Below are 15,168 nucleotides of genomic sequence, written 5' to 3'. Positions count from 1 at the left end.
GATTTTCAATTAAGGATTTCCTAAAATACTCTCTTAAAAAGGACTAATGCTAATGCTACTGTTTGTACTTGGGAGGAGAATGGAGTCCACCACATAGCATCAGTGGGCGACCAGTGACTTTTGAGAGATTTCAACATAGATTCAGAAGCTTTAAGTCCCATTCCAGGCATTTCCTTGTTCTCTTCAGAAATTAGTTTTCATTTTTTGGACACAAATTTTTGAGGTTACACATTTACAAATTTTGAAGTCCATGCAATGCTCTGCCAAAAAGCTCAAATGTTTTCCTGCAGCTGTACAGTAAACACCTGAGAATGAAATAATGTGATTAAAAATACAAATAAGGAAGAAAAACAAGAAAAAATTGGGATGTAGGAAATGAACTCTGATCAGATTCTTTATGCCTTTTGTGGTGTCACCAGAGGCATGTGCTTGCGTTTATGAGGGCAGATTTTACATTATAAGAAATAGAGGAACTGACTATGACATATGACTTACTATATTTAATGTGAATCTGACTAACTTAATTTAGCTAGTCTGGCTAGTACCTTTAAATATAAAAAAGGATTAAAATATGACAGTTGTTGTTTTTTGGGGTGTTTTTTTTACATGCGGTCCATTCAGACTTTAACCAACCGACCTTAACCATGTATTTTGTTCTCAAAGTGACAAATGACAAACCACAGGAACTTGCCATATTTTGTGTGATGTCGTTTCCTCGTCTTAGTGCCAGGTTAGTTTGTGTCTCAGCATCGACATCACGAACAGATGTTGCCCTGTGGAGATGAGCAAACAGTTAGCAGTCAGCGCCTTGGCTCTGCCACATGAACACACTGCAGACGCAATTCCATGACACTGCCACTGAAATTTCATAAAATCTCAAACAGACAGTGTGTTGTACTTGAGCTTCATTCCGAAAACAGTGAAACATGACGGGGTGAAAATGCAAAGCGGACAGCCACAATAGCTCTGCCCCCTCCCATCCATCAACACCCCTTCATCCTTATAGTGCCCCCCCACCTCCTCTCAGCGTCCCCCAAGCGGGGCTCGCTAGCCGAGCCCTGTGGGGCCACGTCTATTCAGTCACGTCCCCTCACACACACACCGGTTTCTCTGTGCCCTCTTTGACCTGCTCTCTCGGCTGCCTCAGCCAGCAGAGCGAGGGAAGATTATGCATCGCAGAGCACTTCGGCGGGAGCCCATTTACCACCCGCCAACACAGAGCCTCAGATCAACAATACCCTCGCACCAGAACACGCACGGAGGTAGAGCATGTAGGAGAAAAGAAGCCACATATAGAGGGGAATAAACTCAGGCTGAAACAGCATAGCAGGAAAACAGGTGAAGATTTAAGTGAAAAGACTTTTGTTCAAAAAACAAATTGCAAGACAAGAAAAAAAGAAACCCATCAAGGCACAAATAAATGTCCCTGAATCCTGACGTGTTTGTATAAGTTTGAATTTCTCATCAGACACTACAGTGTACGAGTATTATTATACGTTCTGAAATAAGTCCAGAGAAAATCGATTATATGTTTCTACATATTTCTGAAATAAGTTCCACAACTGGCTCCGTGAACCTGTGATTTCACTCACACAGTTTAGATTTGCACAACCTGAAGAGACTGCAGTGGAAAGATTCCCTTTTCTTCATCTGTATTTGCATTGATGCGGTAATATAAACAAACACTTGCTAAAAGGTGTCCTTGTAAGTTGATTACAAGATGACACGTTTTCATGGGAGAGCAAACTGGAGATTGGGGGTTGGGACAGATCAGTGGCAGCTCTCTACACAAACCTCAATCCATTTTTACTTGTCATGCCTCCAACATCTGTGCACTTTAGCAAAGCACTAATCAAGCTTTCACTGGCCAATACTACCTTCCGTACTACTTGGGACTCTGACCTGAAAGATCTGATTTTTACTTGAAGAATTGTAAGAGATAAAATATTGGGGAAATATGTTGAAGGTAGCTTTGAAAAGAACCAAAATGATGCAATTCCAAAATGTTGCTGTTGGTCGATGCGTTAGTAGAGTGAACATCATGGGAGGCCTTAGTTTCGATGGATTCAATTAATGGGAACAAAATTGAATCTATTTTAAATTTTAAAAAAATTAAAAGTAAAAATTTCGTAAATGACCATCATTTTATCTGGCCTACTGGTCTGTGCAGCTTTAATTTGATCTGTTAAGAAAAGTAGAGATTTGTTTGATTTCAGGTTAACCTCAGCAGCTAAATCTGTTGCCGCCCTGGGCAGTGAGCCATACTTCCAACTTAAAAAAAAAAAAAAAAGGCCACCAGTGGAAAAGACAGCAATTAGTTACTCATAAATCTGCTAAGTGACAAAACCGCAGGATTACTGAACAGTTATGAGCCTTTAAGTGACATCTTCACACCCTCAGTGGTTTGCCAAATTTCTACAGGCTTCATCAAAACAGCAGCGAGGAGATGTGAAAGTACAGCTTCCCCTTGAGCTAAAAGTCTGAACGCTACCTTCAGTATGTGGGTATTTCTGCAAGGCAGTCCGGTTGGAAGAGCCTCCACGGGAGCAAAGTGAGAGGCAGCAATTGCTTTAAATAGAAAGAGTGAGCCTTCCGCGGAGCTCTCCGGAGCTGAGAGCAGCAGAGAAGCTCGACTCCTCGATCATCGCGGTGAAACGCCTCGCTGCCGCGCCGCTGGCACACCACTTTTTTTATTGCGGTGACCCGGAGCACATTAATCAGCCTGCCGAGAGAGAGAGAGAGAGAGAGAGCGAGAGAGAGAGAGAGAGACCCCCTCCTCCTCCTCCTCTACATTCCCACCCCCTCCTTCTCCTCACCCAGCAGCTCTGGTCGGTCCGTTCTGCTTCAACAACATCCGCATCTGACGGAACCGAAACGGAGCTGTGCGCGCGGGCGTGCGTGCGTGAGTTTTTCTGGCGCGGGATGAACGTGTGCGTGGGGCCACGTGTGCGTTTCGGCTCCGTTCCGAAAGCGCAGACGCTGTTGAGAAATCACCTCTCTCTCTCTCTCTCTCTCTCCAGTTTCCTGTGCTGCGTGCGTGAAGCGTCACATGCACACACTTTCTCTCTGTGTCTGAGTCTGGCAGGCAACGGCTCCTCATGCGCTGACAAGTCTGCGCAGAACACCAGGAATCAATCAAAATCTAAACTAAACCTTCAGCCATTCACTTATTTTGTTCCTTCTTTCGTTTTAGCGAAGCTGTGATTTAAAAAAAATAAAATAAAATAAAAATAATGATAATTAAAAGCACAGAACAATAAAAATATTAATCAGGAAGGGAGGGAAAAACTTCCTGATTTCATCAGTTTCATTTCCGACTGTGACTTTCTTTGCAGCTCCTGCTTTGACAAATGATGATCTAAAGTCTATAATGTGTTAAGATACATGGTTTCGAAATGGAAAGCTGCAGACATGAAGGCTTTGGGTCAGTTTGTTCCTTTCGTACAAGCCGCTTCCCGTGTCAAGCCTGTAAATAAACTGCGTTGTCGTGTAACCTTTGCATGTTTTGTCCTTCTTAGTGTTTACCCCCTACAAGTTACATTGATTTTAAATTATAAAGATGCTCATTTATCACATCTTTTAAATTTCACAGTATCCTGCTCTCTTTTATTTAGATTTTGATCTCGATTTGGGGCATTTGTGGAATATGGCAGACTGGGTCGCCTGGTCAAACCAAAATAAGCGACTTCCTGATTTCCTGTGTTATTTATTGGAGTCATAAACCCGCATTTCTTATCATAATCCTTAGTCGAGGCAGCTAGAACATGACCCGTGGTGCTACAGTGGTGTTCCTGTTGTGAACGACACCATTTAGTAGTTACCCCACACTTTCAATATCCGAACTGACACTTTGCTGTTTTGTCACGTCCTACTTCCAATTTTTTACCTGTAAACAAACTTGGACCATTTAATTTGTATTAAATATTCATTTCAATTAAGTATTTCCTCGAACTCTTGACATAAATTATCATAAAAATGCTCAAACCTCGTGCATAATTCAATGTAATTGTATAATAGCTACTTAAAAAAACCTGCCAGATGACTCTTATTACCCTCATCAAACTAAAATAACTAGTCTTCTTATTGGTGTCTATTATTTATTGGAGTCGTGGCGACATTTCTTACGATGAACTAAAAGATTTACATAAATCGTCACATGATTAACTACAACGAAAAATTAAGTGATCTTAAATAATGTCCTATTTAACCCAAACTTTGAGTAAAGAACAAATTTAAAAGAGCAATAAAAGTGTTTTTTGTTTTGTTTTTTTAATTAATCACCAAACTGAGATGTAAGCCCTTTTTTTTATTTAAAATGTCCAACTTATTTGTCGATCATTTGAGCAACGCTGGTTTTGTCGGGAAATATTGACCCTCTAACATTCACATCAATACTGTGGAGCCTGTAAAGGCAGCGAAAGAGAGGGAGCTGCGGGCCTGCAGAGGGTGTCAGATATCAAACGGGCCTGCAGTTAGAAGCCAGTGAGTCTGGTGGCTGAGGATTTTTCTGGGTCCAAATCCGAACATAATACCGCGCCACGAGTGGAGCGGACGGAGAGGAAGGAGCGACCTGAGATGAAGGGGGGGGGAGCGCGTCGACGCCCATCCCTGCAGCTAAGAATAGTTTGGGGCAACAAACAACTCCCGAGGGCCAACCAATCCGTCACTGCACGGCCGGCAGCAGCATGCAGCAACAGCGGGAGGAGGGGGAGGCGGTTTGAAGGAAGTAGCAGGGGGGTTGGGGGGGGCTGCAGCATTCACCAGCCTTTATGGACGTAATTAGGTTCGGATTTCTGCGCTGATTCTCGCGGAAAACCGATAAGTTCAAAACTGACAGATTAAAAGAAATAAAGAAAAAAAAACACAATGCTTATTTTTCTTTGTCTCTTCCTTCTGGTGACAGCGCCTTGAACTCTCAGTGACCCGCGGTGTGGAAACAAAAACAAACACCGGGCTCCGCTTATCATCTCCTCCTGCATGGCTGAGGCCCTTTGTGTGTCCCCTGCGCGCGCATGCAGCTCATGCATGCGATCCACAATTTAGAGCCTTATTTATCTTCATACTGGCGGGATCTGATCGCCAAGTGGAATGCACGAGCGGAGCAAAAATAAGCGGCAAACGAGCAGCGTTTTGCCGTGTCCTGCTTTAAAGCTCGTTAGAATAACGGCAGACCGGGGAATGTAGGTCTAACTGCGCGCGCCCTCTCGCTCTTTGTCCTTGGAGCGCTGCCAGCAGGCTCTCTGAAGCGCAGAGCTCCGATCAGCTCCGGAAAAAAAAAAAAAGAAAAAAAAAAGGCACTGTGACGCAGGATAATCTCCGCAGCGACGAGGGTGGGGTGAGGATAAACATGGATTAAACGCGAGCACGGCCGCCCGCGCGCACGCACGCACACACACACACACACACACACACACACGAGAGAAAAGGGAAACTCGCGCACGCCGCTGCAGGTGAACAAAACGGAAAGCAGTGGGGAACAAATCTGAGGAAAATACAACACGAGCGAGGGGCAGAAGTGCTGCCTGGCGGCAAACTCCCCTCCGCCTCGGGCCACACTCTCACCAGCGCCGACACCCCGCATTATAATGAGCAAGAAGCTCAGGCGCACAGAACGCCGGCACAATTTTAATTGTTATTGATTATCAGGCTGACGCGTGCCAAATGGTCCGACTGATCGTCACAATGAAGACCCTGTGAAAAGTTGACAAGCTGTTTCTCATTTTAGATGGGAGCTCAGAGGGGCCAAAAAAAGGAGGGGGAGAGGGGAGGGAGAGTGGAGTGCGTCCACACTCACACACGCGCGCGCACCACGCACGGAGGGGGAGAAGCTGGAGGGAGATGGCGGCGGCTCTTCAACTGTCACATTATTAGCGAGCGAGTTGTAAACAAGTGAGGGGGGCCCGCTTGCATGCGTCCTCCCCGGAGCCCGCTACACAGCCGCACGCAAGTCGGTGCTCGGTTCAATCCCTACCCCTCGGCGTCACGGTCGACAACAACGGAGGCATTGTGCGCTCCCCCGTCGCACCGCCTCCACCCCTGGTGCTGTCACAGGGGCCCGGGTGGCGGCCACTGAACTGGCTCTATTCATCGCGGGCCAAATGGGGGACTAAATGGCTCTTTATGCCACCAAAGGACACGATTGTAATAGAGATGCGCATGCACAAGTCGTCCGGCATTTACCGGAGCTTGCTTGACGCTTTTTTTTTTCAGAAGCTGGGCTCGCTGTCATGATATGCTATAGGAACAATACTTCCACATGACATCCGACATATATTAAACAAGGTGGCAGATGAATACTTTCTAAACTGAAAGGGTCGATCTATTCTTCAGGAACCAGACTAGTTTTCTGGGTCCTTTTCAGCACAGGAAACAGTTATAAAAGTCATTTTCAGGGCAAACACTCCTCGATGAAAACAACCAAATAGGAAGGTAGTTGTCCTTGTAATTACCCCGAACCTTTTCTGGAGAAGTTTTGTCATGGGAGGTGGCCAGACCTTTCTAATAGGAGGGACATTTCCCCCATGTTGCATCGCCAGTCATCACAGAAGTAATTTACATAAGTAGCTTGGTTGTTCAAAACGTGAACACCAAACAGCCAGGGTAAAACAACTTCATTCGTAGTTCAGGGCAGAGACATTCAAAAAGTACTACCTCTCTGACAGAGCTGTTTTCAAAGGTTTTCTACCCTGGTTATCTGATTTAGCCCTGGTTCCTGTAGAGCAGAGCAACAGAGCAAAAACAAAAAACAACAAAACTGCCCTGTATTCTGGAAAACGTTCCTGCGGTGAACAGGCACCTTAAAATGTTTGGGGTGATTAGAATCAGAGAGGGAGAAAAGTTCAGGGTAGCTTTACTGTTGGTTGAAATAATAAATTAAAACCCTCCCACGCCGTATTTCTGATGCTCAAGCCAAAAAACAGGTATACGTGATCAATTCTGAAGGGAACCCTATAGGCAGCCTATTGACTCTGTTGTATAAAAAGCCCCAGAACGGCAGGTCAAAAGCTTTGCAGCCAACATGAACTCCAGCCAAACGGCAGATAGCACATTCCTGCTTTGAAGGCTACGTGGTGCAATAAACTCCTCTGGCTACCTCCCCACTGCGCTGCCAAAAAAAAGAAGAAAAAAAAAATCCGTGGGGTTTCGTCAGCGATGCCCGAGGCACCGAGGTCTAAAAACAAACCAAGAGCCTTGATCAAGACTGTGCCTGCACGGGCTTCAGAGGAGGGGAGGTATGCATGTCATCAGCGTTCTTCTGCCAAATCAATCTTCCGATAGGCCACAGCGAGGCCGGTGAAGCCGAGCGCAGTCTTAGGGGGAGGTTTAGGTTTTCTCTTTACAGCCTTTGTAGTCTCCTCACATCCAATCCCTGCAGCTGGCATTTCCCAACAACAACAACAACAACAACAACAAATCTTCCTTCTGGTGCCAGGATTAAGAAGGGAAAAACTTAACATCTTGAAGGTCGACTTAAATTGACAGACACGGACAGATTTGTTGGCAGTGGCGCCTTTGATAAACGTGTTTAGGGGTCGGTTGAAAAGCCCAACCTTTAATTTTAGGACGTTCGTTCATTTAAGAAACAATTGGCTTTTAGCAAAGGTTAACGGTGGCACAAAACAATCTCTTTAAAGATAAGTTTAACCAAAATCCTGCTTTGCATGTTTAATCTTTTGAGTAGATCAGTTTCTTCTAACTTCTTCTGAGTAGTAATCCAGGACTTGTCGTTACGTTGGGGTATAAAGTAACGACTGTGTGTATGGCGCACAGTAGCAAGAAGCGAGGTAGAAGACATCTCCAAATCACTGCTAGAGAATTGCTGGCATCTCCAGGGTCACCAAGTCTCCATAGCGACCATAAAACCTAATCCACCCACAGAGACGGCATTTTGAAGAAGCCTTTAGTTGGTCCTACCATCACAAACGCCAACATTCAGTATGCTAAGCTCAACTTTAACTGCAACCACGTGTTTCAGTAACGAGAGAAGTAAGACTGAACAACAAACACTTCTGCACTTTATTAAACATAGGAGAGGATCTATGATGCTGTGGGGTTGCGTCTCTTCCAAAGGACACTAAGAATCTCGTTGGAGCACAAAGCACCAAGAACTGTTTGAAGTACCGGGACATTTTCAAATACAAACCAGTAGGCCTCTGCTAGAAAAGTGAAAATAGGTTCCACTGGGTCACTGCAATCCAAAGTAGATGAAATGGCTCAGAATGTACAGAATCAGCCTTCCTCCATGTCCGCCACAAACCCTAAACCCTAAACCCTTTAGGTCCTGTGAGGTGAGGGGTTTCGCTCTGACAGCAAAGGTTAAACGCGGCACAGAAATTCAAGTGATAAAACCTGAATTCATCTCAAGGCTTTTGTTTTAACGCATTCATACGGGGTGGTGGTGGTGGAGGGAGCATGAGGGGTGACAGCAAAATTCATGCGCGTCTGTATTTTCTGATCTGAAAATGCCACAGAGCCGCTGTGTTCGTGAATAATGCGCTCTGGCTCCCTGCTCCCGGTGCGGTGGGTGAAAACAGCAGCGCTGGGGGCCCCGACACATCTCTGCGGGGAAGTGACCCGTGCGCTCCAGACCTCGTCGAAACAAAAAGCTTTGTGGAGCGCCGAGGGAGGGAGGGAGGGGAGAGGAGGGAGATTGAGGGCTTTGTGTGGGGGAGGAAGGAAGGAGGCAGGAGGGGAGAGGAGGAGGGTTCTCCTGTTTCATCGCCAAGTCCCGGGAGACCAACACGGAGCATAGCTTCAATCAAACCGTGACGTCTCCTCCGGGAGCAGCGCAGCGCCTGGAAAACCGATCTCACCGCGGCTCTCTGTCGCGCCTCAGCTTTTGTTCACACGCATCTCGACTCGGCAGCGCAGCGCAGAGCAGCGCCGGCAGCGACGAGACTGTTGTTTTATATCCAAGCGTGAGTGAAGGAGAAGAGAGAAGCACGGCAACAATAAAAAAAAAAAAAAAACGAAAGAAAGAAAAACAAGCCTCCTAACTCCGTCTGGATATAAAACAGAACATCGGTTGTTCTTTTAAAACTAATTTATTCCCATCCCCCCCTTAACCCCCCCCCCCCCCCCCCCCCCCCCCCGCCCACCCATTCTAACACAATGGGTTTGATAAGCAAAAAGCCGTTCCGTGATTGTATCGACGCACTCTCCCCGTGCGTAATTTTCCCCCCGCCGTGGTCCCTATTGATCCCAGATTAGAAAAAAACGGGGACAAACAGGAGGCTAATGGGTTTAGAATGGAGGCGGTGTGGTTGTTCCCATTCTCTTTAACGCAGCAGGTCCTCACGGAGCACCACGCTGACACAACCACTGTCACACATCACTCACCATGACAATGAGCCCTCCCTCCCACACCCAGCAGCAGGAGCCGAGCTGGAACTGCCTTCAGGTGATTTTTTTTTTTTTTCTTTTTTTTTTCCCCTCAACCATGCAAATCCAACAAGCTGCTTGGAAACGGTGTCCTCCCTTTTCTGAAATTCCCCCAAATCCATTAACTTTGAGGACACCGACAGGTGAGTGCGATCTGTGAGGATTCCTCGCCATCCAAATTGGAACCAAATGAAACCTGACAAACGCACATCAGCGCAAATCAAAGCCACCGCTTATGGCGGGGGGGCTGGCAGAGCTCCCCGAACGCGGGAAAGGGGAGAGAAATAAAAATTATATAGAAAGTAAAACAGCACCTCCCCGTCTGTGCTGCGAACACCTGGAGAACAGATCAGTCCCCGCACCGACTTTCACAGCGCGCTCAGTGGAAAAATGACGCGCAAAACAGTCCGACGGGGCCGCGCTAAAAATAAACTCGGCCCACACAAAATGTGAAGAGTTGTGCTTTGGGGCGTCCACAGCGTGAGCCCGTGTGAGATGTTGTTTTTATTTATTTATTTATTTATTTATTTATTTATTTATTTATTTATTTATTTATTTATTTAAGGTTTGCTCAAATGGAAGGTGATTGAAGATGCGCTTTCTGTGGCGGGGAAACTGATAATTGGGCAGCTTCACGCAAATCAATCAGAGTTCAAATTAAAGTGTACAACTTCGGAATGAAGCGAATTCTTTGTTTCACCACAAAATTTCAGGGTTCCCGGGTGACGTTCACGTCGCCAGTGAAACACACAGTTGGATGGCGTACTTTATTTCCACTAGCAAAGCAGAGTGTGTGATAAAAGTATGGATTTCTAAGACGGGCTCGCACAAAACGCAAGGAAATTTCAAAGCGAAATGGGGGGGGGGGGGGGGGGCGGGAGGGGGGCAAACTAAAAACCTAATTCCGATTTAGGTGCATCTGGGCTGATGACGTCACGTGAGGTACAAGCGGTGAGCTGGAAGGAAAGAGGAAAACATCAGGGTAGACTGGAAAACAGATTTCGACATAGGATTTGAGACCAGATCTTATCCGTAGCCCCCGCTCCTGAAAATCTTCTCTTTGTTTCATTGCTGCCAACCTTTCCTGAAATTCAAACGTGCGGGGTACAAGTACACAACCCTGACGAGGGGGGGGGCATTTCGTTCAAAACGGGCAAAACGAGTAAAAGCACTGTTGTACCTAAAGTGATATCATCAAGGGCACGTTGAGTATGTCTTATCTTGATTAAACACTGATTTACATCTAAAATAAATAGAAAGGTCCGGTGGTGGCGAACGACGTCTGGAGTCAGTTTGATTGATTTTTACTGAAAAGTCTGGGTTGGTAGATTTAAGACCGCGGTTTTAATCCGAACACAACAAAGCTCTCTTTCTGCATCAAAGCCCACTGAAGTAGCCTCCACCTCCCTCCACCCCCCACTAGTTAATCTCCCTACCACCACCACCTACCCCCCCCCCCCCCCCCCCCCCCTCCTCTCTGCTCCTTGGAAACGTCCCATAAACGCGAGGTCCTGATCCTGCTCCTCCAATCTGTTCGCGCGTTATACGCGCGATGTTCTATACAGCCTATAAGGTCTAATCTGCGCAGATTGGCCGCCGGGAAGGATGAAGAGGTATTTCTGTCGCTGCTAAAATCAGTCAGCGAGCTGAAGCCAGCCAATATGGGAGCGCATCGATCTCCCTGTGAGGAGAGGACAGCAGAGCGTCCCCTTAATTATTGGACCGGGACTCCGATCCTAAAAGAGAAATAATTTTTAAAAAAAAGAAAAAAAAGATCCCCTGCTTAACGGTATCGTCTGAAAGCAGTCTGCGTAGCCCGCAGATGAGCTTTAAACTCTCAGTTTGGAACGCATCCAACAAGCCCTGCGGCTCTTATTTCAATTAAACTGCAACTTCAGGCTGCAAGATGCGCTCCACGGCGACAGAAAAAAAAAAAAAAAAAGGATAATTTAAAACGAGACTGGTGTGGAAACAACGCGAAACTCACCAAGCAATTAGGGAAATTATAGTGGCAGTGATAAATGGCTGTTTGGAAAGTAGGTTGTTTGGATATAAAGAGTAAAAGGAACCGCGCATCGGAGCTCCGGGGATCCTGTGGAGAATGTAGAGGGGTGGGGGGGCGGGTGTGTGTGGGGGGTGGGGGGTGGGGGCATTAATCCTCCGCGCGGGGCGAGATTGCGTGCGGGAAAGGAGGGGAAGAGAAACAACACGCTGCAGCGCAAAGTCAGACCCGAGAACACCTGCGAGACACGCTGAGAGGAAAGAGGGGGCCGAGAGGGGGGGTGGCACGCAGCCAGAGCGGTTTCCATCAACTTCTATAGACAGGAAGGTGAGCGGTCCACAACCACACACGCCTCACACTACCTCTGGGACTGATGAGGGTCCGATCTGTCCAAACAAAGTCCCCCTCCCCCCTCTACCCCTTTTAACCTCATCCCCCCTCCAACACCTCCACGCCGTGCGGTGACAGCAGCGGGGGCAGCAGGGGCGCACACGCCGCGGGGGGATGCCCTCCAACTGAACCGGACTGTCTCATCGGAGCGGCGCTCGCGCTGCCTTTGGTACAGGGCGAGGCTGGATTCCTGTAACCTTGTTTAGCGCAGAAGCTCCGTGTGCGCGCACGAGCACTCGCACCAGCCCCTCACAGGCAGACTCTCTCTCTCTCTCTCTCTCTCTCTCTCTCTCTCTCTCTCTCTCTCTCTCTCTCTCACACACACACAACGGGGTGCGAAAAGCCCGAGCAGGCATCGCCGCCACCAACACCAACCAAGGACGGCGCCACTTTCAAGTTCGCTAATCTCTGGGACGTCCTTCTCACCTCCGTCCGGCTGACAGGACGCTGGGAGCGCAAGCTGTGTGTGTGTGTGTGTGTGTGTCCGCGCGCGCGTGTGTGTGTGCGGTGTGTGCGCGTTGTTTATCAACCACATGCCGCTGCCCCGCCGAAACGCACAAAGACCACCCTATGCGCTATTCTTAGAAGTGGTCCGATCCTCTCCCACAGTCCCTGCGCACATCATCGCGATCAGAAGCCAGTCTGGGTTTTTTTTGTTGTTGTTGTTTTGTTTGTTTGTTTTGTTTTGTTCTGTTTTATTTTTTCTTCCCATGAAAATCACACTGAAGCAGGCAAGACAGCCAAAACCGTTACGGGCACAATTATAAAAAGAGCGGAGCACGTTTTTTGTTTTTCTTTCTTTCTTTCTTTTTTCCGGGGCTCCGGAAAAAGGGGGATTTCACACATGGTGATGGGGAAATAAAACACATTCAAATTAGTCTTTTGTTTTCGGCTCACCTGTTTAAATGGTGCAAGTTCCGTAGAGTCCGATTCAAGTCTTTTGTCCTGTTTTTTTCCCAGTGCGTGGACGTATATACGTAGACTGGCCCCCGGTTACGGTCCCGTCTGCTGGAGACAGACGATCCCGACCAGGAGGAGGAAAAATAAAGAACGAAAAAAAAAAAGTGTCTAACAGGTTATCCACTTGTCACGAAACGAGGCAAATCTTGTAAATAACCCCCTCAATGTGTGTTCTACTGTCTACAGCCGACTCTCATCCTTTACTCTCTATTTCAAGCGGACTTTTTAGGAGCTTCCATAGAGCTACAAAAAGATCCTGCGCCGAAACAGAGAGACGGAGGGGGAAATCCTGAAAGAAAGAAAAAAAATCCACAAAAGAGGATCCGACCAGTTAGAAAGAAAGAAAAACTGTTCGGTCCGCGCCGCTCAGAGGACACAGGTGGTGAGGTGAGGTTGGCGGAGAAATTAAATCAGCTCGTCCGTACCTCGCAGCAGCGCCATGTTGGGTCTGAACGGAGCACGCCGTGCTCGGAAAAAGCCCCTTTTCCTCCCGCTTTGCGTCGCTGCGCTCCGCTCCGCGCGTCCCCCACCCTCCCTGCTTCCAGCAGCGGAATCCGTGCGACAAGAAGGCGGCTTCGGAGAGAATCTATCCCGTGTAGTTTCTCTCTCTTCTCTTTCCCCTTCTTCTTCTCCTTCTGTTTCTTGCTCCGACTCTCTTCTCGCTTCCAGAGTGGCAGAGAACAGCCCGTGTCGGGAGCCCCTCGGTTCGCACCGAGGACGCACACAGAGCTGTGTGATTACGGGGAGTGCCGCGCACACACACACACGCACCCACGCACACACACACACATATATATATATATATATACACACACACACACACACACACACACAGAGAAAGAGAGAGAGAGCGAGAGAGAATGGATGAACGCTGCCGAGACTGAGCGACTCGCTTCCACTCCCACTCGCGCAGACTCTACCCAGAAGGCCAGTCGGGAGACCGCAATTACCATAAGCCTCCAGCGCACGGCACTGGCTGCGCGCGCACACGGAGACACACACAAACACTCGCTCAGAGAGAAGCACACACACCTAGAAGGCTCCGCTGAAAGTCCTAAAGAGCGCTCTGCTGGGTTTAAACACACATTAGGAGGCAAATGAGGCACGTGGATAATTTGATAGAAAATAGAACCTAAATATGAAAGGCGACGTGAGGTTAGAAAGCAGCGTCAAATCTCGGTGGGTTTTTTTTCTACGTTAGTATTATTTATTTACTTATTTATTTATTTATTTATTTATTTATTTACTTACTTATTTATTTATTTATTTATTTTTGGCTGTGTGACAAATATATCTGGCCCGTTATTGTATGGAGCTCCAAGCAGGATTTAGTTTGGGGGTCCCTAATCTCAATTCACACAGCAGGCCCGTCTACTCTAATTAGGACGTCATCGACATGTTAATTAATTCCGGTAATTGAATTTAAAAAGTGAAATTAATATATGATATAGATTCGCTACAGAAATACAAATTCCCTCCCGAAATGCAGTTTCTCAGAAAATGTAGATTACGCCATTAACAATATGATGTTTTTTATTTATTTTATTTTATTTAAAGAAATGTGATGATTTGACCCGCAGCTGGCTTTTCATCTTATAGTATTCTATCCCCTCCTTCCCACCACATCGATGGAAAGTTTAGTGAAAGGAAAAAAAAATGTGGTAGATAAAGGTGAACAAGCATTTAGGGCATTTGGAAGCGAGACCCATTAAAGAATGAATGACAAATGTTCAAACTGTGGCCTGCAGCTGGACCTGGAGCTTCCCTAAACGTGGAGAGTAAAGGTCACATTCTCTTTTCATGAAGCTCGTCCTGAATCAGAGACATTGTGCCAAGAATGTCACCTGGACCGAGGTGAGAAAAGGACTTGGGCCGTCGCTCAGTGGGCCAGAGTCCTCTTTTTCAGATGAAAGCAGGTTTTGCATTTCGTTTGAATTTAATTTGAAATCAGTGCCAAGGACGAGTGGAGCGCCACAGACTCCGAGCTGCTTGAGTTCCAGCCGTGTCATCATCTTGTTGTTGACCGGGACATTTTAGAGCGCTTCGTGCCTCCCTGTGCTGACAAGTGCTATGGAGATGCTGATTTTATTTTTCCAGCAGAACTTGGCACCTGCCAGAAGTACTAGTACCTGCTATATTTGGCCACGGTGTCGCTGTGCTCGAGTGAGCAGCACACGCTGCTCTGACCTCAATCCCAGCAGAGAATCTATGGAGTATTGTCACGAGGAGGGTGAGAGGCACCAGAGCCAACAACGCAGATGACCGGAAGGCCGCCATCTTTAAACACCTCGGAAACAGGCCAATCAGGTCCATGCTACGCAGCACTGATGCAGTAACTCATGGAAAATACTGCTTGAAGACAGTGAACAGAACATTGCTATTCTTTCGATGTAGTCCGACATTCCTTAATTCCAATATTTTGTTTTACTGTTTTC

The 15,168-nt window shown here is 47.0% G+C and overlaps 1 protein-coding gene across 2 annotated transcripts in view; it reads right to left on the bottom strand.

Moving 5' to 3' along the window:
- Positions 1 to 13,636, bottom strand: part of bcor (BCL6 corepressor) — a 42,427-nt gene extending 28,791 nt beyond the window's left edge. For both annotated transcript variants that reach the window (XM_032566944.1, XM_032566945.1), the window contains exons 1-3: positions 12,671 to 13,636; positions 2,492 to 3,112; positions 692 to 773 (exon numbers count right to left, since the gene is read on the bottom strand). In XM_032566944.1, the coding sequence (XP_032422835.1) occupies positions 692 to 694 (3 nt within the window). In that variant the 5' untranslated portion in view covers positions 695 to 773; positions 2,492 to 3,112; positions 12,671 to 13,636. The remainder of the gene's footprint in view (positions 1 to 691; positions 774 to 2,491; positions 3,113 to 12,670) is intronic.
- Between the last annotated feature and the right edge of the window lie 1,532 nt (positions 13,637 to 15,168).

This window comes from Xiphophorus hellerii, chromosome 7, assembly GCF_003331165.1.
Source record: "Xiphophorus hellerii strain 12219 chromosome 7, Xiphophorus_hellerii-4.1, whole genome shotgun sequence".
Lineage (NCBI taxonomy): Eukaryota > Metazoa > Chordata > Actinopteri > Cyprinodontiformes > Poeciliidae > Xiphophorus > Xiphophorus hellerii.
This window is presented reverse-complemented; position numbering and strand designations above follow the sequence as displayed.